Genomic DNA, 23,756 nt, shown 5'->3' on the forward strand with positions numbered 1-23,756 from the left:
CATGGGACAGGGTGACCTCTCCAGAAAGCCCTTCCAATAGCAGCAGCAATCGCTCTCTATAGCATTTAATAACTAACCATGGAGAAAATTACACTCTATTTAAAAGGCCAGGAAAATCATCTTCAGTTTAACTCTGCTGACTTGGGGAGAATTACACCAAAAATGAGTTTTGTCTGATGTCCTTTCCCATACTAATGTTTAGTAGCTGGACTGAAAAAGCCTTTCAGAGGCAGATAAACAAGTCCAAATGGTGAAATATTCTTTTAATTTTCCTTTGCACACGTTATTTTAGGTGTAGCTTGGAACACTGCCCTTACGAGAGGCATCCCTTTAAATATTTATACAGCATCAATATGTAGCCACCCTCATACGTTTTTAATGCTATGTTCCTTCCTAAATTAACCATTAGGTAACCCCATTCTATAGCTCTCCATATTTCGCACTGCCTTTACACTACCCTTGGAGTGTTTTATATTTATTTCACGGCGGAACAATGAAGATGTCAAGGCAAGGCCCAGGGGCCCGGTGGAAATCGAATTCTTGGAGCTCCTCCACTGTTGCCATGGTGGACACGCACTCGGCTGCGCACTGTGCCGCTCTGCAGGCCGAGGGGATTAAGAGCCCGGCTCCGCCGCTGGGCCGTGGCCGTTCACCACAGCTACAACAGAGGGTTTTCATTTCTATAATTGCAGCTCCCAGGGTTGGGGGTAGGAAGTATCGAAGCAAAACCCAGCAAAGAGGTGGTGGTGGTGCTGCTGATGGGTAGGAAGCGCTGTCTGCGTCCTGAGTTTCTCCCTGGGAGCAGCAGTTGTGTCTGGTGGGTTTCTAGATTTTCCAGAGGTGTTTCTCTTCCACTGCCCATCCCTTGGTTTGTGTTCATTTGTACGATGACACGGTATGCTGAGGTGATTAGGACGAAGACCCGTACTGTCAAATATCTTCATTATTTGCTCGGTTCTGATTCAGGCTAAAAACCCGCAGATGAGTAGAAGTGTTGGCACAAGCTCCTTCGTGTGGGTTTTTATGAAGGTGGGGTTTCTGACTCCTGTTTAATTATACCACATCATCGTAGCAACGTGGTTTCTGCAGAAGCTGCTCGGGGTTTGTTTCCCCTCTGGTTTCTATCTCTCCTAAGGGGAGCTAGGAGATGGCAGCCCCCAGAGCCCAGAGCCGAAAGCAGCAGCACGCCCCAGGCATGGTGGGGAGATTCCCCTCACTAAAAGGAGGTGTCAGCCAGCTGGGCAGGGCTTCCTATGGCCTGTTACACTGAAAGAAAGAGTGAGATCTCCCTGCATGCAGTTTCCTAAAGAAAAGTTGCACCTTTTCGAGCTGAAATCCAGCCTTCCCTTCTCTTGCCTGCTAGCAGGGCCTTTCCCTGTATTTGTTCTGTAAGCAAGAGCTTCAGTGAAGACAGTGAAGATTTTGCCTGAGGATATGGGGCTCGAGGAGCTACTGAAATGCCGTTGCCCTGGGTCGCTGTGTGTTGCAGACACGGGCTGCTCCATGAGCACACCCCTGCCCACGGCACGGAGCTCGCCTCCTGCTGAAGACGCTGCTGAATCAGTCAGAGAACGGATGTCAGTCTCCTCTGCCATATAAGAGGCTTCGAAAAAGCACAGGGCTGTTTTCTTATCTTCTGCGAGCCAAATCTGGTGTGATTGGGCTCCAGCCCTGGCTTGGTTTGCTGGGTTTCTAAACGTACGGGTAAAGGGATGCTGTTTGCTCCAAACAAAAGCCGCCTGGGTTTGGCATTCCTGCTGTGTCTCTCGCGAAAAGACGCCTGGCAGCGGCTGCACTACACTGAGATTCTCTCCTCCAGCAAGGGAAAATTCTGCAGTTATTGAGGCTCTTCCTTTGGTTGCAGCAGTAATTTTTACTCCGTGTTTGCTGCAAATATGGTTAAGCTCTCTCTGTTTTGGAGGCAAGCAGTCAATGCATCTGAAGTGCATACTTGACATATGCTTCTTTTCACATGCTGTCCTCCATTCGTTGCATGTAGCAGATGCTCCGTTTACCACTTCAAATGTATTCTTATTTACTAGAAATTATTTTAGAAAATAGCTGTTTGGAACTAAACATTTCCAGCCCTTCTCCTGGGTGCTGGGAGCTCCTTTCTGCAGCTGTCCTGGGTGGCTACATGCAGATGTTGACAGGTTAATTTGCATTTGAAGAGCGGGCTGCAGAGAGCTAAGCAAGGCTTTTTCTTCCCTGCCTCTGAAGCCAGTCACTTAAACACTCCATGCCAAGTTCAGCCCCCGATGCTACTCTTTTTAATTAACTAGAGCAACATCCAAGCTGAGCTTGGCCCATTGTTAGCTGCCCATTTATGCCAGGGTTGAATTAAGCCCCCTGACTCTGTAAAAGAAAGGATTTTATTCTGCAGATTGATTGTACAACAGCAAAATGCAAGGACGGTCCTAACTCACAGCGAGGCAGTGTGCACAAGCTGGTTTATCTGATTTCCACCACATAGACTTGCTCCCAGAAGCTGCAGGCCCAAACCTTCCAGCTGAGGGCTCTGGTTTACCTGGCTGATACACACCACTGGAGCCAGAAATGTTTAGTAAAAAGGAATTCCTGCTATCAAGAAAAATGCACAGCCTGCACTGCTTGATCCTCCTTCCTGGAGAGTCTGCTTTCTTGTATGTGTTTTGTTTTTTTGTGTGCATTTTTTTTCCCCTTTAAAATGAGATTGCATGAATGAAGACTTTCAGCAAAAAGACGCAAATTTAGACTTGAGTCTCTTCCATCGATAAAGAAAGGCACAAGTTTTGATCCACAACCCTGTTGTCATCCTCTAGAAGCTGTTGCTCCAGGCCTTTCATGTACGTGATCCATTGACTCAAAACGTGATTTAACAGAGACCAAAAACTTCCCTGCTTACAGCACATGGAAGAGCTAACATCCAGAGGGCTGTAGCACTGTCACGATCAAGGCCCATACACTTTGCTTCCTCTTCATCTTCTTTCCTTTCCTTTAGATGTTACAAAGCTATCAAGGAAAGACACATCCAGCAGGTATCGGAGCACTGAACTGAATCTGCAGAAAAATGGAAAGGCATAATTAAGGCTGTCTTCCCCCCCCCCCAACATTAATTTCACTGTGCTTCTGTGCTTCCCTGTCATGTGCTTCTAGGATCAGCTGTGGGCAGATGCTGCTCTCACTTCTCCCCCATAATCTGGATTTAACAGTTTTCCAGTTTCCTGCTGCTGGTCCTCTTATATCTGCAGCTGAAATTGTTGTGCATCCCCTCTGTCAAAGCTGCCATGGGGACAGAGCTGCCTATTTGAAATTTGGCCGTTTCAGTGTCTATGCACAGACGTTACAACTCACACTAATAACACGCTGAACTCAGGTTGCACTTCAGAGCATTAGTGGCAAAAATCTCTCTGGTTGTAGCAGAGCACAAATTAATTCATCCCCCAGAATTATGCTTGGGTGCAGTCCATTGGACCACTGGCACGATGTGTTTTCTTAAGACGAGCGTTTCTTCCAGTCCATTTGTGTCAGACAAGAAGCTTTTCTTATAGATATCTAATTTTTTTGTTTACAACAAAATAAGGGGAGGGCATAGGCATGAAGAACTCCGCTGTTAGACAGATTTCTGCATGATTCAGGTACCCATGGCGACATGAGATCACTCCGCATTGTCACCAACACAAGAACATTACCTTTTACAAGAATAACTAAGAACAGAATTTTTGACCTTCAAGATTTTCTTATCTAGAAATATTATAACTGGATAGCAACACCACACAACTTGTCAACCAGAAGAAATAAAAGAAAAATAAAACTAATTTAAAACCCCACAGCGGCAGTGGAATAAATTCATACATTTATCATTTCAGAGGTCCCCATTGCTCCTGCAACTTTTCCTGCAAGGTTTAAGTTATTAGATTTTTTTAAACATTGTGTTTACTCTCCTAAGAATAGAATACAATTTACAAAACCTCATAAGGATGAAAAAGCATTTTCCTTTTGTGCTTTAGCTCACACAGTTAATGCGCACAAACCTGCACCTTTTAGCTTTCCAAAACCTCACTTCATACTGACAGATGGAATTAATTCAGTATTTACAAATTTATTTCAAAATCCTTCAGAGAAGAACATTTATTATTTTTACTTAAGAAATGCCACACGTCTCAGGGTTTGGGACAGGACTTTACCTGGCTGATCCAAGGGGCAGGTTCTTCACAGCACTCACACGTGCAGCCGCTGCTGCCAGCTCTGGGCACAGAGAGATTTGCTTGAGGAAAGATCCTTACGGCAAGGAAATGCTGGAGGAGGATCTAAGCTTACCTTAGCAGCTGGCAAGAACCTAGGAAAATGAAACTCACTATCATCAACTGCAAGTATTGCAGGTTTTACCTTTGAAGGCAGGGAGTGATTTTTAAGCAGAATTTTAACTCACATGTACATGAATTATTTCTAGTGACTTTCTGAGCAACAGCAGCCTGTGCCTGGCTCAGATTGCACTTACACAGGGCTGGCGTGTGACCGGGCAGCCTGCTCGTGCCAAACTTGTGCACACTCCTGCTCCAAATCCCCCCATGGGTGCGGTGCCACAGCCCAGGGACGTACTCCTGCTGTCCCTGTCCCCAACCCCAGCACAGACCAGCAGGGAAAGGCTGCAGTCTGGGGCCCAACCACCTCACTGAGGCCTGAGCCGTGGTTCATCGCCGACGGAGGCATGGGTGGAGGCAAAGCACGGTCCCCCGGGAGCACGGCGGGATGGGGACGCGTGACTCAGGCACGGCTGAGTCACAGCCCCCCGTGGCTTCTCCCGTGATGGGAACAGTTCAGGCACCACCGCGCAGTCAGGATTGCGCTTGAAGTCACGATCCAGATCGCTGTGCTCCGGAGCATCGTTTGCTTCGCGGGGAGAAAGCGCCTTGCTGGAAAGGAGGCAGCACCGGGGGAAAGCAGCTCCCAGGTTTCCACACACAAAAGCACTGTGAGGGGAAAAGGGAATAAATAAATAAATAAATAAATAAATAAATAAATAAATAACCTTTAAACTGCACGGGGACAGTGGTGTCTCTGCTGGGCCCCTTGGAAGCCAGGGGAGTTGCACCTGCAGAGCGAGAAATTCTCCGGGTCGCAGGACACGTAAGCTCAGATCGCCCAAGGCACGCGGCACTGTGTGCAGCAGAGCGTTCACATCTCCAGGCAGCACAGCTCCTCTGCTCCACAGGGCTTCGGAGCAGATCCCCAAAGATGTAGGTGTTGCTGTGCCTAAAAGGTAGAAGCCCAGCTTACAAACCCAGGTACCCTGCACAATAAATGACAGCAAAGAGCTGAGCTCAGGAGCCGGACCCCAATTGCGATAGCATCCAACCCTACAAACCCACTAGGCTGGGGTTTGGGGCCCATCCTAGGGGATGGCCGTCACTTTGGGAATCACCTGGATGGTTTGTGTCCCCAGGGGCTCGCTGGCTGTAGAGTTAAATGACACCTCCAGATCCTCACCCTCCAGGAGGCTTTGCAGGCCCACAGCCTGGCAAATCCGCTCCGTGGCTCATTAGTGATCTGTAATCACCGGGACGAGTCTCTGAAAGCTTAGGAGAGAAAGACCTGATGTGTCGGCAGCGCTGCGTGCAGAAGAGCTGCTGGAGCTGATAGTTCGACACGCCAAGTATTTTTAGAGCCATCCTATGGCGCAGAATTTTTAACTTCCATTTCACAGACCTTGAAGCCTGGCAAACTTTCATTAACATTTGATGCCTTGAAGTCATGCAAGGTTTGGGGGAAAAGGGAGGGGAAAGAGGAAAAAGAAACCTTTCTGGAGCACATAGTTTGCAAAGTTGTTGTGGAGCTTAGGAAAAAGCCTCCGATCACCCCTCTTCATGCCAAGTGCTTTTAAAGTGCCTAAACCACCCAGAGAGCAAAGCCAGAATCCCAAACCATGGCTGTGTGGGAGAGTCATGATTAATTAAAAGATAATTTATTTTAACATTTTAAATACCCGGGGTATCTCTGGCCCCTGGGGCTATTCAAGCACTTTTTGAAGAGAGAGAGCCCCACCTTGAAAGGATTATGCCTCTTTTCTTTGTCCACTATTAGACAACTTTGCTAATATAGGGCTCTTTGGCCCAGAAATTCCCAAATTATTTATAAACCATCATGCCTACATACTAGAAAGGAGAACCTGAGACACAGAGCAGTTAAAGGTTTGCTGATGGGAAGACGAAGCTTCAGCCTCCCAGTTCCATTGCACCTGCTGCCATTTCTGTTCAGCTCAAAGTAAAGTTTTTCTACCCAGATTTACACATGGGGAAAACAGTTCTTCCCTGGCTACAAGGCAAACTTTCAATGGGAAAATAAATTACTTGAAACTTTATTTCCACACATACACACCCCAATACACATTTATACACACATCTACTTCTCTTTGCACACAACCGAGATTTCTCACAGGCTGCAGGAGTGGGAAGAGGAGACATATTTTTGTCTCATTGGCAAAAATACATTGGCAACATATCACTGAGTTGTAAAGATTGAGTAAGAACCAGAATGAGGCCCCAATAAGAGATGTGGGTGTTGGAAAACTGCCCTTCGTTTGCCTGTGCCTCTCTGCCAGAATGACTGCAGGGAGGGGGACACAAGCTGATGGGGGGGCTCAGCATGGGGACCCCAAGTACCCATATGGCTGCTGTGCAGCTCAACCCTGCATCACGCCAGATGGGTATCTGAAGGGGAGAGGAGTCGTAAATCTATCCCTGAGCATGGCTCAGTTCCCAGGCGGCCAGAGCTGCTACGTACCTCTTGGGAGAGCTTGCCAAGGTGGTGAGAAGCTGGTCCTCTCCTGCTTTCAAATCTCAGGAGGAAATGTGGTCCCTGGGATGCTGTAGTAAAAGGGCAGGCTCTAATTCTCACAGGTGCAATGCTTAGAAATTCAAGTCTAATTAACAATCAGCCCTACCTAGTGGTTTCTGGTGGATGCTCCATTCTTTTAAGGTGTTGGAGGGAGAAGAAGCACTGTGATGGAGCCAGTGGCACAGCAGCCTCAAGGCCAGGCATGCAGGGCACTTGACTGTTGATAATTCATCCCAGGAAAAAGGAAAACTTCTCAGTTTTCTCCTCACAGCTGTGAACCTTCCCAGTCACTTCCATGCCATCCTAGGACACAAACAGCTGTAAGCATTTCCAGTTACAAGGGGAGACATGCCTGATGCTGGTAAGGGCTGGGACTTTCCAATACATCATTTAAAATCCAGTCTGATATCTCAGATTGGCTTGCCCAGAGCTACCCCCACCATTATCCTTCCCCAGTACAGGTAGAGACATGCATAGTAAAATGCAGTCTGAAGTACTGAAAGAGGGAAGAATGGAAACTCAGAATTCTCGACAATAAAATATTCATGCATCTGTGCTTTAGTGCATTGTAATTTTGCATGATATGCTTTGCTTTTCAAGACTGACTAGATTAAGGCACTTCTGATTCATTAAACACATTTTCCCAAATGCTGTTTCTACAAATGTTGTCGGGCCATCGTGCTTAGTGGTATTTATTAGCCAGTGTAACAAGGAACTTACATCTTCCACAAACCTGAGAGAAACCCACTTAAATGTGTTGCTCAGTCACAGCAGAAGAGAAAACAGTTCCAATGAATAATTAAAGCTTTAAGAGGTCATGCTGCTTTTGCAGTCTCATTTTTATTTGTCACTGTTTCACTTGCATTAGGAAATAGAAAGTTTCGGGCGCAGGATCCAAATCAAATCTCTTCTCCTTATGTTCATTTAAACAGACCTACTTGGTAGCCGTCTCCATTTTTATTTATTGGGTCATTTGTTAACTGTAAGTATTTAAAACAATCCAAGGAATTATGTTTCAGGCTCTTAATTTTCATCAGGCCGTGGCTTTGTGCCTGCCCACCCCTCCTGGCAGCACTATGAGCCCCGACTAAGGCAGTGCCCGCGCAGGGAGGCAAGTGCAGGAGGAGCAGCGCTCAGAGAGGACCCAGGTTGCCATCTGGTCCCCGTCTCCGCGGGCATCACCAATCTGCCAAGCTCCCACTCTCCTCCTAGGCCCTCTCCTCGCCTCCAGCCACCCACCACCCTCCTCAGCTCTTTCTCCCCTGCTTCCTTTTCTCCTCCCCTGCAAAGCACCCCGCTTTCTGCCCACTCTGTCCCAAAGTGCTCCTTCTCCTCCTCCTTTTTCAGCTCACTCTTTCCTGCCCCAGGTCTTTATTCCCACAGAGCTGCTCATCGTTTTCCCACCCTCGCAAGGTCCCCCTGAGGGACGAGCCTGCCCTGTCCCATACGTGAGGTGGCCCAGCCACAGCTGCACCCTCCACCTTCTCATTGCTAACAGGTCTTTTCCACTAATACCTCGTGCAGATGGTTTTGAAACCTTTGCCTTGAGTTTCCCAAAGCCAGCCATCAGCAGGACCTGGCAGTTACACCCCTTTCTCCTAACCTTTAGATTCCCCGTTGTCATCATCTGCCTTGTTTCAGTCCCGCATCACTGATTGTGCATGATCAATCTCTAGAGGTTTTGCTTCTATGTATAACTCAACAAGCTGGCATAGAAACGAGGAAGACATGCTCCAAAATGAATGCACATCCAACTCAAGGTCGCAGCATTATGAAGACGGGCATATTGCAAGCATTGCCTTCATCTAAAGTGATTTATGGAGTGAAATATCCCTATTGCTTCTTCAATATCCAAATGTTTTTTCTAAATGCCATCATCTTATGACTAATCTCCATGGACTGAAGAGACATTGGAAGATTACCTGATTCCAGGAGTGTCCAAATATTCTGCATATTCCTAAAATTAAACTAATGAGCTCCTTTATACTACTTTCCAATGTAATCTTCTTTTTTTTTTTTTCCATGAAAAATCTTTGTGGTGTGTGAACAACCTGCTCCCACAGAGCTGAGCAAAGAAGATCCAGAAGAGTTCAGTTCCAGACACAAAGTTAGAGACATTCACTGCTGTTAGAGTAGACAATTGCTGATTGTAAGCAGAGAAGTAATTACGTGATGCCCTGTAAGCTTCTGCTATATTAGGAGATAGCTTAAGAAGAATCAATAATATGAACCATTTTCCTAATGACTAGATCTGAAGAGTTTTCCCATTACAGAAGTTGTCAGGTTCATCCTTACCTGAAACACACACCCCCAAGGATTACCGGGGTCCTCGTTTTGGAGAGCTGTTTCTTAAATTTTAGACCTCTGTATGACAACTGCAAACCCTGTCTGTTGCAAAATGAAGAAACCTGAAAAATGGAAAAACCTTAGAAATGGCTTAAGAGTATCTATGATGAATCAAGAATGAGAAGAGCTCAAGGCTCTATGTGTCTGAAAGTTGAAGTGGCAGAAGATACAGGGGACAAAACATCACACACATGCTGGGCATCCTTCATCTAGTTCAAGAACAGTATTTATTCCCCAGATGTGATCTTGACTATGTCTCAAATTATAAATTCAGCAGGGACTTTAGTGAATGTCCATTTCCTTAAATTTCTCCCCCAGGTAGTGATAAGCCACAATACAGGCTTTATAGACATGCTGTGATTGTAAGAGGTGAGACCATCAAGCCCTGGTTGATCACCATGTTAATGAGGGAGAACTGATGGCATACTGAAGTAAGGGAAACCAGATGGATGAAAACCAAACTATCCCTTAAGGGAAACTTGATTCCAATTGTGCCAACACAGGAAATAAGCACAGTTTGACAATGTGAAAATAAACACGATTTGTCATTTTGCAGCATATGAACGCTTCATCAGACAAAATGACTATCTGTTCTCAGAATTGCATCCGGTAAAATTTGGCATTTCAGCCCTCTTGTAATGATTGATAGACTGGCAGCAATCTGCCTGAATGAGCAGCCTTAGTACCAGTGAATGTATGCCAGGGTCAAGAGCGCTGGGGAGAAAAGTAGGTTTGGGGCCAAATCTAGATGCATCTGAATTGTAGCTAGCACATAGGCCAGCACAGCTGATTTCCTGCTGCTGTCTAAGGTGTTGGAGCTATGATGGCCACTGTGTAGTTACAACTGTGAATAACAAGTCTCTGATGCATTGTGCCAAAAGCACTATTGATAATAAGTACCTCTTTAAATTAAGGCATTTGGGATCAGAATGTAATATAGAGCAGGAAACTCCTTGGAGATGGACTTGCTGGGTGAAGATGCTCACCTGAGAAGCCAACGCCAACCTCTGACGTGTTAGACCAATTTTAGCCAGCTACAAAACTCTAATGGGGGTTTCTATCCAAGCTCCAAATCATTTTAAAAGAATAATTAGATGAGCCACCCAGAAGCAGCTTTGGCAAAGCAGCAGTGAAGCAAAGTACGGAAATGAGTGGTGAGACAAATTTCTGGGCTGCCGGGCTAAAGGACTGCCACATGAGATGCGGGATGAGACGAGGTGTGAAGGCAGAACACAGAGAGTGTGGGGCGTTGTGGTATATAGAAAAGCAGACGCAGAAAAGTGAGTTAACAGCCCCATGACAGCTAGAGACGTTGACAGTCTCTTGGGACCGAGCCAGGCATGGGAACACTCGCTGTGGCAGGGCTAACAGCTCTGATTCTAAAAAGTTCCTCAAACACCGTAACCAACATTGCTCCAAAAAAATCTTGTCATACCCAGGATGGGGAAGTGCCCCTATTTTCCTGTGCAGATATAAAATGCAACCTGAACATCAGGGCTGAAAGCATGTCAGTGATTCTTCCTAGAAAACAGATACATTCCATCAGTAAGGTCCATAAAAAGGAGCAACAAAAAAGACTAAAATAAGCTACAGAACCCCCTAAAGCTTCCCCCAATTTGCTGTCCTAGAAGCAGCACAGAAGGATATAGTTAATAAGGAAGAAAACTGCAAAAAAAGCAGAGTAGTAAGAAGGCTGTCAGCATTGTACAGGAGTTTCTGGGGTGGAATAATCCACTGCACTATTTCATCTGCAGCTTGGCTAAGGAGGGGCAGCTGGGAAAGGAACAGGAGCATTGCTGAATAACCTCAGTCATGACTTCTGTGGCCAAAATGCTGGCTTATGAGAGGAACACTCGAAGAAAATGGAAATGAAGTAGCACAAAACAACGTGTAACATACAATCAAATCTTATCTACTTTGCTGCTGTCCTGCATTTCCCCGATACTATTGGTATTCACTGTGGTAGTACAAGGACACTTAGTACTTTTGGCAGCAGTTTTGTAATGACTGAAGAGAATTCAAAGGACGGCAGCCAGACACCGTGATGTGTTTTATTAGCTCCCAGATGTGCAGGTGAGGTGAATCTTCGGGAAATGAGTTTCGTTGCCACAGATTTCCTAACATCACTCAAGGTCTCAAATAAAATCTCATAATGGAACAAAAGGCTGTCGTAGAATTTTAAAGAAGTCCTTGGCAAAGCGTCATTTCTGCATCTGTTCATGTTGTATACAGACATACAAATCCACAACATCTTTGATATTTACCCAGCTGAAAACAGAAGGTCGGCTGCTGAGGCTGTGTATACCCACGTGAATTAAAACCATCCGAGCCTCTGTAGGCACTTGCCTGGATGCCTTCTGGCGTAGGTACTCCAGGATCCAGGGATGCATTACTGGGTGGTACACAGTGGTATTCAGGGCATTATGTCCTGGATTGCAGCATGAACAAGTTAGCTCAATGAGCAACTAGAAGTGACCACTCAACAGCAGGTGTATTCACCACCCAAGTGAGATGTGGTCTCCTGCATGCCTAACTTCTTTGGGCAGTGGTGAACATCACCAATGTCTGGAGGACATCAGCTAAGATGCCACGTGAGCCATGGGAAACTCAAGGGTGTTAGAAGAGAATGGGGTGGGTCGTGACACAAAGGCTACCATGCCCAAGCAGAAACCTTGCCAGTTGCTATTTAGGGCTTTGAAATCGGCACCTAAGTCAGCAGAGATGGCTCTTCAGAAATGTGGAGCATGAACTCTACTGCATTGTGAGACTGTTGCAGAAAAAAGCAATGCAAGAAATAGAGCAGCACACCCTTCGTTCTGCAGGGGAACGGTGAGAGGAGAAGCTGTGAGCTGCCTCCGTTTCCAACGGAGAGGGCTTTAGCTGGGAATTGTAGAGGAGAACCAAGAAAAGGCAACAGGATCTGACAGTGCAGACAGGCTGGTGAGAGGAGATCGTAATGTCCTGGAGTAAATACTGGTGGCATAAGGCAGTCTCTTTTCTCATAGCGAGTGTATGATAAATGCAGAGTGGAGCATTAATTACTGTAGGGAGATAAGAGAAGTGGAGTGAGGCTAATGGTAAAGCAACTGGTAGCTGTTCACATGGCGTTGAGGGGAGGGATGAAAAGCAGTGAGCAGTGGAGGGTCTGCAGGCAGCACCGGGGGGGACCGCAGAAGGGGGAAATTCATGTCACAGCAGAAAATAAAAAAATAAGAGACTTGAGGAGGAGTTCTACTTTGCCCACCAGACAATTGAAAATAGATCAAAAGCAGAACCCAAAGGGTTTGTTAGAGCTGACAGCTCTTAAGGAAGAAAGTGGGGCAAATTTCATACATTTCAATGTTTTTAAATCATTTTCTTTTTGCCCGGAAAGTAAGGTAGGAGCACAGAAAGGGAGAAGACCCGATTCAGATATCACCGTTAGTAGGTGAGACACAGCTCTGAGTCCACAGCACTGATACAAGAATCTGGATCTTTATCCCTGCTCCTTAAAAGTTAGCATTTCAGCTCTCCACAATGAGAAATAAGTGAATTATCCATCTTTTTAGGTCCCAAGCATTTCTCTGAAAACAAGACCTACCCTGGCAAAATATGACAATAACCCCAGGTGCTGGCAGTGCTCCTCATCAAATTCACCTTCAGGAGGAAACAAAAATACAAACTGTCAAATGGACAAAAATCTCCCTGACTGTCAGGACTCAGGAGGTGTCAGCCAGCATCTGTCTCAAAAACAAGCTATACTTCCAAGTTTCCAGCTTCACCAGGATCTCGCAACAGCCGAAGGCAGACACCCAATAAATGGGTATTTAACCTCCCAAGGCTTCTTTCTCTGCTGGCTCCATCCTCCTCGGCGATGAAGGCAGCAGTACAGCAGCAATGTGGGGTAGCAAATTCACGCAGGGTGTGTTTTGCACACGACCTGCATCAATACTTCATGATTTCTTCTGCAATAACAGCATTAAGCATCCTCTAGCAGAGGCTCACAGGAGCCCCGCTTGCTCGAGTAACTTAAAAGAGAGACCTGTGAGATTGTCAGCAAACAGTGGGAGATGAATCATCAAACTCTGGACAAATTAACATAGAAAGTGTCAATTTACAGGAAGAAAAAATCTAATTCTGTTGCCTGTGGCCTTTGTGGAGAGGCCCAAAATTGCCCCTGTTTGACCACAGGGCAGGTTTTGAAAGTAAAAGGGGGTGCATCACTCATTCCTCTTTACAGCAGTTATTTTGTTACGAGGAACGAAGATAAAAGAAGGTTAATTCAGCAGCAACATTTGCCATTGTGTGTCAGCCCAGTGAGGCAGAGGGGTTGTGCTGGTAGAAAATCAAAGAAATGAACACAGAGCACTGATAGATGCTGCACTGCAAATTTTGCGGAGAGGAACGTTTTTGGCATGTCTGCTCTCCTTTGCTCACTATTGCTCAAATCACACTGCAAAAGATATCAGAACTTGTCAGCAGAGAAGTCTTCCTAAGGAGACGACCACAGAACTGCCTCTGTTCTCCTGGCAGAGTCCGGCCCTGAAACGCTCTCGCTCACTATAAATAGAGGTTCTCCACTTCTGTCAAGGGAAGCGCAAAGCCTTTAAGGAAACCCAGTCCCGTGTGGCTTTGCTCAGATGGACACTGTCTTCAGGCAACTTCAGTTAAAAAAGCCCTGCTCTGCCTGTAAAACAGAGGTACAGGCTGTGGTCCTGTCGGTCAGCCTGCTCTGTGCTGATAAATTCCGAGAACTTGTTATCAAAACACTCAGATATTGCAGTGTTGCAGTAAATCAGGCTAATGGTCTACTCTAGAACCAAAGCACAGTGCTTAATCACAGAATAAATGCAACAGGCAGAGCCAGTGGCCCAAATTTCCAGTGGTTCCCTGCTAATTGCCTTATGTTTAATACGCAGCCTGCTCCTTGCAGCTTGTGTCTGCTGTAACTGGAAACACAGGCTGGCAAATGATCTTGAAAACCATTTCCTTACATATCTTCAAGTCGTCCCAGAAGACCCGCATTTGCCAGAAAGAAATCAGCTGCTCAGTGTGGTTTGGGGCTGGGTGGTTGCTCGGTGTGCCTACCTGCCTGCAGGTAATCAGTGCAGCCACACAACCACTCCTGCCCTGACATTCATAGCAATCGTTCCATCACCAGACACTCCCTAAGGAGAAAAGTCTGCCTAACTCTATTAATAGTGTGCACGGGTGTGCTCTCAGTATCTGTAGCTGCTCAAGACCTACAGGAATGTGGCATGTTGGCAGCGGAGAGTTTGACCCAAGGAGGCAGCAAATGCCTGGTGTCCTGTGAGAAAACCAGAAAGGCTTTTCAAAGAAATCCCCAAACTGCTGTTTCCCTGCACAGTCTTACCACCAAAGGCGGCAGAGATGGCTGGTAGATGAAATGGTTAATGAAGCAACAGCTCTGCAGAAGCTGTTGATGGAGGAGGCAGCAGCTAGACCCATCTATCCTCATGTGTCTCCCACCGCTATCAGATATCGCCTCCCGAAAGCTCGTGCTCAGAGCAGGGAGATGGAAATTGCTATTGACAGAAGTACCCCGCAGACAAGGTCCTCTGCTGCAAAGCTGCTAGCATCTTGCTTGGTGAAAACCTATTTTAAATGACAACAGAACACTATGTTTTGGAAAGACCTCACTGGGTACGTTTTTCAGGACTGGGGGGGTGGGGAATAAAAGTACAGCCTTGACAAATATCTTCAGACATTTAAGCACTCTATCTTCCAGTGCTGATTTGTGCAAACACTTCCAGGGCATCGGGGAATGTTGTCACTGACAAATACTAACCACGGGAAATGGATGTTTGGAAGAAATGGCTGATAGTATGACCAGCAATGATGAGATCATGTAATGCATCCGACATTAGGAAAAAAAAGTTTAGTCAAGCTTGCATCCTCCAGCATTAAGGATTGCTCTCAGTGATCAAAATGTATAACCCCATCTAACACTTCCGCAACAATACAGGCAGCATTACTGAAGGATTATTTGGGAAAGATCAAGGAAAAGGCGGCATGTCAGCATAAATTGTGATCACTGCTTTGATTTACTGTTGAAAACTCTGTGTACTTGAGATCCCAAACCCCCAAACAAAGCTTAATCTTGATTAGGCACTACAGTTCCCCCCCTTATCATATTATCTGAGTACGTCACATTCTGATTATAGGTATCTGAACACTTAGTGAGGTTGAGAAGTGTTAACCTTTGTAGAAGAAGCCCTTGAACACAGAGCAAAGCCGAGTCAGAAACAATTTGCAGTTTTTAAATGCCAACTAAGTATGCTGCAACCAGTGGGAAAAAAAAATCTTACAGCATCAGCAACACTTCAGAAAATTTGCCTCTTCCTTATCATTAACCCAGATCCTGAAGTCCTGGCTCTGAATGCAGAATGAAGTTATTATTATAAGGAGAAAAATGCATTATAATATTTGTATTTCTAAAAGCATCATTTAAACATATCAGTAATCATTCAAAGAAAGGCATAATACTTACAGCATCTCGGTGGGATGTTATATCTTACTCTCAAGAGGTATCCAGAAGTGCTTCTCAATATTTTAGTACCTGTTAGGCAGTGATTGCAGTTTATTTATCTCTCTCTAGTGGATACAGAAGTACAAGTTAAATATTCCATCTTCCCCTCCAAAGGATTTAAGGGACTGTATCCCCGTTCTCAGGCAAAGAAAAAAATCACCCTTCCACATCACATCCTGGTGTGGAAAATAGCCTGTGGGTGCCTTTACTGAGCGGGGACCAGTCGCCACATTTGTCTATGTATTTTTTCGAGGCATCCTCCATGAAGTCTTTGAGAAGAGCTTCAAGGAGTTCTGACCTTGTGTAGATACTGTAGAGTGGTTGTTCGTGAATTTAATACAAGCATTTCCTTTTTTCTTTTGCATTGTTTTACATGATAGGGCATGGAGCTGGGTATTCCACCAATACTTGGGGAGAGGTGTGCTACTTCTGTATTTAAGTACAAGTAAGATTGTGCTTTTAAAGCTGACCACTGCTTCAATAGCTTCCAGCCCAGCTACTTTTAATTTTTCCCAAATCTGAGTTTCAAAGTCCATTGTTATAAATAAAAAAAAAAAGTACTGTTACATTTCCTAGCAAAACTTTGTTTCTGGTACTTTGGGGATTTAAAGACCACTCAATACACTGTAGACTACAAGAGTTCTTGATAGCAACTTCAATCCTCACCAAGAATTTAATAAGCTGTCACTGAGATATGACACCTATTAAGTTTATGGAAAAAAATTATCCAGTCTGTGGCTGCTATTAGTTATTAAATATTGTAGGCACTGAAGAGAACTCTGATATATGATCTTAACAACAGCAAAACTATTGGGAAGAATATTTTGGATTCCCAGGCTTTGATACATGTCCAAATTTCACAGCCATTTGTGCTTTTTATGACAATGTTGGCCAGAACAACCAATCACCAAATCCCTAAAAACTGGAAGTGGGAAAGAACTCTCAAGCACCATTACAATTTTCTGTTTGGGACTGATTATCTTTTTCCACCTCTACCAGACTTGGTGATACTCTTCTATGTGAAGGACTGTGGGTATAAAGGAGCAGGAAATAAAGGTCTCCAGCCTCAACACTGGAGAAGCCCAGACACTAACACAACCCATCCTGTCCTGCTGGCATGTTTCAGCCCTGCAGCAGAAGGGATGGCTTCATGGACTCATTGTAAGAGAAGCTCTGCTAAGGGGCCCATTTCATTCAGAAGTTTAATAATCTAAGGCCATTTTTCAGAGGCCAGCCCCCCCATCAATCCATCAGTACTCTGACACGAGATGCTTGGGGAACGTTTCAGTCTTCTTGTCTCTTAATTGAGTTTCTGGAAGCAGGACATTTATATGGGCTGTCATCCCTGCCTGAGCTCTGGTGTCTGACAACAAGCAGAAGCAGTTGGAGAGAGCTCCCACCTGCTCGCATGGAAGCTGTGGGAGCTCTGTTACCTGTGAAACCTCTGCTTTTCCATCAGTTCTGGAAAAATTAACTAAATTCAAAGTTATTGAAGAAGTACATACAGACAGAAGGACAGACCAGTCTATATCCACAAAAGCAGAGTCATTGAAAGGCCTGTTTCTGTAGGAATCAGGGTGAGAATATGATTTAATTTATTTATTTGTTGAATGGGAGAGAAAAAAAAATCATATTCTGAATGCATTTCCTCTAAATTAGCCCACTGTAGTGAAGAGGCTCAAAGAAATGACCATCCAGTCTCAGGGGCCCTATTACGCTGTGAGGAATTTAATTTCATTGTGTGAGCTTCCATAAAAATAAGCGGTGGGATCTTTAAAATCTGAATTTTGGATTGCCTTGCTGGAGAGCTGCAAGGAGCAGAAAGCAGCCGATGGCAGAGGGACGCACGGGAGGCAAGCGGCAGGAGCAGTGCCCGGCTGGCAGGCTCTCAGCCGCCTCGCGGGCAGCACCAGCGTGTCACTTCCACACCCAATGTGAGCCACTTACGTGTTGTTCACAGCCTTTGAAAAGCTGTGCGGGGAAAGCCTGAGCCGTTCCCACAATTAGAGTAGCTACATCATTTGCTGGAAGAATTAAATGCGCTGTAGTAGCAAACCTGCAGTTGACACTCACAGGGTGCAATTGAAATCCTGCGGATTAGTAATTCTTTTGAGATCTTTGTAATCATTGGTAATAGGTAGTGAAATAAATCCACAGTTATATCCTACAGACTGCAGCTGTGCTTCTGTTAAAGCAGTATTAACTGATGGTTTTTAAATCCTTCTGCCAGCTAGAGCTGTAAGCACTGAAACTCCTGTGCAGAGGATAACTCATCCTGGGTGATGTATGCTCCTGAGCACGAAAGCGCTGGTTAATGAATAATGAAAGCACCAAGGCAGAATCACACCTCAGGGCTTCTCTCCTGCAGGAAGCTCTCTGGGGAGACCTCCCCATGCAGCTCACTGCAGCAGCAGACTCAGCCATCAGCTCACAGCTGAGACCGGCTGCAGCGAGGTACGATCGTGATAGAAAGTAAGACAAAATACTGATGCAAACCTTTATGCAGATGGACAAACTGCTGAACTTCATTTTGTTCAGCCAAGTGTGGGATTCATCCATCTGATTCCGGCGTTGCCCCATCAGGTCTCAGGAGTGCACGCTCATGGCCTGACTTGCTGCACAGGCACCCAGTTAACTAAGCAAATATGCCGTTAGGAAATGAACCAACCTTGAGGGGACATAGGGGTTTAAACTGCAGCAGGAAGAGATTTATGGACTTGTTTTCCAAGCCTAGAGAGTAATTGAAGAGGCGTCAGACAGTTCAACGCCCAGCAGCTCTGATAAGGGACAGCAGCACCTCACTGGGGACCAGCACCGTACCAGTGCCCAGCCTCACCGTGGATTCCCAGCCCTGAAGCAGGGACCCAGAGCAACAGTCATGCCAGGAACAAAAAGCAGCTTTACAAACTCAGTATCCTTGCAGGATAAGCAGGGCACTAAGAAAGTAAAGCACAGAGAGATTAAAAAAACTCAAGAGAATTATATTAGTGGCAGACTTCAGAAAAAGAACACAGGAATCCTGGCTCTCCCTTCCTGCAGTTAGGCTTCAGGCCAACCTGCCCAAAATTTATGACCCAAGAGATGGTTTCTTGATGGCATAAAAGATCAGTGGCGAATCAGTTGCATACGTAAATTATTCTCCACAGAAATAGGAAAGGGAAATAAAGCAGAGCTGGCAGAAGCCCATCTACCTGGTCCTCTTGCATATATGTTATGTTTGCTTTGTTTCCATTTAGGAATCTACAAAGGACATTGCTTCCGAATCAACCACTTCCCTGAAGACAATGACTATGACCATGACAGCTCAGAGTACCTTCTCCGTAAGTTGAAAAGTGATGCCTTGTACACAGAACTAGCAGATCAACAAAGATTTGCCTGGGTGTCTCTTCTGCAGAGCACAGTCACAGTCATATTTATTGCAAGGGCCTGGCCCTCCCTCAAGGACCTCCATTTTAAGGGTTTCCTTCATCCACAGTAACTTACACAATTGTGGTGCCTGTTCTTTTAAAATTATATGGAAATATTCAAAATGAAAACCACAGCTGTCATTCCCAGATTAGAGAGGATATTTTACAGAGGGAGCGTTTACCTGGTTACTGTACTAAAATTGGTTTGAGGAGTGGGTTCCTGCCCATGAGGAAGCTTTTCCTATTGCTTAAATCCAGCCCTTATGCAAGCCTCATCCTTTGCAGCTGCTCTGAGCTACCTCCCCATGCAGTGAAATTACTGCATTTTAGGAAGGAAGCTGAAATTTCTGCAGATAACAGCAAAATCTCAGTATGAATGTAGGCTGTGGCTTCTCTGCATGGGCAGCCAGCCGTTGGTGCTTTGTGCCAGTGTGAAAGCCCTCACAGAAGTTATTTCATCCACCAATCTGGTGCTTGAAATAAGGACAATTGTTCTGTCTTCCCCCCAGTGACCACTCACTCAGTTGATATGCAACGTCCTGGAACCTGAGTGTGAAACTTCATGAATCCTGCAAAATTTGAGTTAGATTTCCCCTTCCCCTTGGACACCTTGCCTAGTTATTTCTTTTGCACAAAAGAGCTGACCAGCAGAGCTGAAAGCAATGCCCTTTACAAGAGAAAGAAACTGCAGTTCACAAGGTGTTGGGAAGGCTTCAGGGAGCAATGAATGAGGCTGCTGGCTGAGACATCCAGCAAAGCAAAATGCTCCTCAATTACACTGCTATTAATTACCTGAAACACCACTTAGAGAACCACTCTGTCCTTCTGCTCACTTCTGGGAAACAACTTCAGGTTGCTAAGACAAGAATTAAAAAAAAATCTCTCTGAAAGAGTCTGCTTACCAGAAAACCTGGATCTTTTTTCATCTTTACTCTTGTCAATTTAGATCAGCTGTAGTGCTTGGGTGACATGATTTCAGTGCTTGGGCGATGGCAGACTAGCAGAATATGAGCACGGCTGCATTTATCCTTCATGTAAAGCCTTGGAACTAATGCGAAATTGGTGCCAAGTCAGCTTTAGGAAAGAAACATCATTAGTAAAAGGACTGCAAAGGAAAGATGAATTAAGTAACATCTTGATAGAAGTGTATTATGCCTTCTTTATTTAGAGAAAAGATAGAACTGGGAAAAACAGTCTACAGCTGCTCAGTAAGACAAGAGATGGGTAAATTGTTTGTAAGTGTACTTGTGACTGATGATCCTAAAAGCTGTTTTCAAAAGTGGCTATGTGCAAGCTTTAAAAGCCAGTTGGCCCAACCCTTTATGTCTTCTGCAAAATCAGGATCCAGGCACTCCACCCTCAGAGGAGAGCTCACCCTCTATATTCTGCACAGATAGGATTCCCCTGCTTTCACTCCTAGGAAGCAAACTACTGCTTCAATTAAAATGAATACAGTTGTTTTAGAGATTGCTGAAAGGTTATGTACCTAAATCAAAAACAAATGAGGTCATATGTATGTGTAATAAGGACGAAATCATTGTCTAATGAGACACAGAGGTATTCACATCCCATTTACAGGAGACATGATGCTCTCCTTACCATTTTTGCCCTCTACAACACTTTTGCAACTTGCTGTCCCTGTATCAGCCACCAGGATTTTTAGCCACCAGACTTTGGCAGGGCCATGATGGGGGCAACCCTTCCTGTTCACCTAAGGGAGGTGAAAGGGAAAACTTTGGTTCCTGTTCAGGCAGCCCTTGCTCAGATGAAGGCACCGACCCTGTGTGCATCTTGTGCTACTCAAAGGGCAGCATGCGGGCTCTCAGCCTGCTCCACAGATACTGAGCTAACCTAGACTCCAGATAAGTGTAAAGAGATGGAGTTAGCAGAACTGAGCCCCAGTTCAAAACCCTACTGAAATCAGTGAAAAAATGCCTGATTCTAGGAGGCTTCCAGAGTGTGGGTAGGAGCAGGAATCTGGATTTTGCTCTTTTCAGGCTGCTCCCTGCAAAATCAAAGGAACGGGAGCCACGGTGACTACAAACACGTGCAAAGAAGCTTTAACTCCTCCTGCTCAGCTCCCTCAGCCGCCTACCTCCTGCTTTCGGAGGAGAAGGAAAGCGGGAGGAGGGCCAGAGCCCGCAGCCCTGCGGGCTGAGCGGCAGAGCCCGCTGCGGCACTTCCCCAGAGGTGTCACAGCGCGGAGCGCCAAGCAGCAGCCGATGCAAACAGACAGGACGGTAAACAAGGGGGAAAAAAAAAGCAGGGGAGAGAGCAAAAACCAGATTCCCTTAATGTTTTCTGATGTGCTGTCATTTTATTACCAGTATTGGGAGAAATATGTAAATTCTACAGGGTACCTATGGGCCTCCTTTTAAATTTCAGAGCTAAAAGTCCCCATTGTACCCAAGAGAACGCTGTATGTTTTGTTTCTCTTCACATTAATTACCTAATACGGAAAAATTATCTCTGGGGCATTTTGCTAGATGTAATACAACCCACCCAGTGTATTTGGCATGTCTGGGAAGTCCCTTCTGACAATATCAGTGAAGCATTTTAGGAAAGCCCTTTAATTTAACTAAAATCAGTATAAACAGCCTGAAGATAAAATACAGAAAACAACAACCAGAACGAGTGGCCACAGCAGATTTTAAGCCTATGCAGCCTTTTTCCAGGACACCAACAGACAGTGATTTGGGGCACCTCCATGTCGGGGAGCACAAACAAAGCCTGACATCGAATCTTTGTCTAATAATTGACTCTGAAAACCGACCCAGAAGTCAGAGCACCGTTACCTCTGACTGCATGCGGGGGGACGCCCAGGGCAGCAGAATGGGCTCTCGGCCCTCAGCGGGCTTTGATCAGTGACCTCACATCCTCGTTACTTGGATGTGCCAATTATTGCAAAACACTCTGTGAATAATAACGCGTCTGACGGAGCTGGGTTTAGCTGCGGTCAGAACATGCCCCCTCGGTAAAGGACGCGTGCAGGGTTGTTGCCAGGTTTGGTAGGAGATGTACTTTTCTCACTGTTGCAGATCGATACAGGCACAAGCTTCCCGGGCAGGGACTGTCTTTTTGCTTTATCTTTGCACCATCCTAATGAGCCCTGGGCCTGTCGCTCGGGCTCCTGGGGGCTTTGCAGCGCACACAAAAGCAATGCTGTTATTAAATGCCCAGCCCTGTCCCTCTTGCAGTCAGCGGGAGTTTTGCCACCGGTCACCAGGGGAATCGTTAGAAAGCAATTCACTAAATTGGGAACGCCACGGCCATCAAAAGTAAAATGAGAAAGCATCAGCTGGAGCATCTGGCCGTTCCTCCCCAGGTAGCAGTGCCGCTCACAGTGCGTGGCACCCGGGAAGATGGCACCCGGGAGAGGCCATGCCGCTGATGCTCCAGATGGCCTTTTATTGGCAGTTTGCTCCTCAAAATGCACCCAGCCCTGGGGATCCCCACATCCTCCCAGTGTGCCATGAGGTTTGCACCCTTCCCTGACACCAGCCTCTGCCCCCCAGCCCGAGCATCTCTGCCTTGTACTGCTCCTGCTGACATGCCCCCACATCTCCCCCTGGCTTTGGGGCAACCCTGCTGTCTACAGCACTGTCCTGTACCTGATCACTTCTTCAAAAACATCCTCTCCACATGACAGGATAGCCCAGCTCCTCTCCATGTAACAGCATAACCCCTTTCCAGAGCTCCTACCAGGTTTTCCCCCTTGGTTTATACAGCACATTCTTCTCTCTTCTAGCACCTGTCCGTCTTTCTTCAGTCCTTTTGTTCCCTCCCTGCCGCTTCCCTTTCCGTTGTTGCCTAGCCTAGAAATGACCCTACGCTGAAAGCTGGCCCAAAGCAGTGGTTTAGGTTTTTGTGCAGGGATTTTATAGCCCATGCTGATGAATGGACTGAAGCATACAGAATTTTAAATGACTCCACTTAGCTGTCAGGAAAGTAAACACAAACATCCAGCATACACGTCTTAAAATCTCTCCCATAGAAATCTGAAAGGTTTCTAAGTCCTAAATACTCAGCAGGAAAAGAGGGGCTGTTAGCTGTGCTCACCTTACAGGTGTGCCAAGCAGCAGATCCTCTGCTGAGGCCGTCCACAGGCGTTGCAGCATTCGCAGCCAGCCCATGTATTTTTCAGTGCCGCTCCCTGCGTGATGCTGGCACTTGCTGTTACTTATCAGCAATGTTCTGGTGGCAATAACACTGGACTTCCTCCTAGAAGCTGAAAAGATTAAAAGTGTTCAACTGAGAGTAGCCCCACTACATTGGCCACCCACCTTGTCTCCCAAAAACCTGCCCAGAAGTGCAGATCTGTGGTAGCTGCAGCTAAAGCCAGGGGTTTGGAGACTTTGTCATCTCTGCACTAGCACCTGAGGAGGTATCTGAAATGATTACTGTCTGTCATGTTTTGCTTCCTATCTCCTCTGCAGGCATCGTCCGTGCCTCCAGTGTGTTCCCCATCCTGAGCACAATATTGCTGCTGCTGGGAGGGCTCTGTGTCGGGGCAGGGAGGATTTACAACAGCAAAAACAACATTATCCTCAGCGCTGGGATTCTCTTTGTTGCAGCAGGTATGTTCTCCTTAAATTGAGTCCTTAAGAAGTGCTGCCTTTTTGGGACTGAAAATGCAAAAATGCAACTTGGTGGAGAAG

At 45.9% G+C, this 23,756-nt stretch overlaps 1 protein-coding gene across 1 annotated transcript in view; it reads left to right on the top strand.

Annotated features, from left to right (window-relative positions):
- CACNG4 (calcium voltage-gated channel auxiliary subunit gamma 4) overlaps positions 1-23,756 on the top strand; it is a 40,778-nt gene that overhangs the window by 11,889 nt on the left and 5,133 nt on the right. The window contains exons 2-3 of the mRNA XM_082775243.1: positions 18,928-19,011; positions 23,535-23,675. Of these exons, the coding sequence (XP_082631369.1) occupies positions 18,928-19,011; positions 23,535-23,675 (225 nt within the window). The remainder of the gene's footprint in view (positions 1-18,927; positions 19,012-23,534; positions 23,676-23,756) is intronic.

This window comes from Aythya marila (assembly GCF_965140915.1).
Source record: "Aythya marila genome assembly, chromosome: 18".
NCBI lineage: Eukaryota > Metazoa > Chordata > Aves > Anseriformes > Anatidae > Aythya > Aythya marila.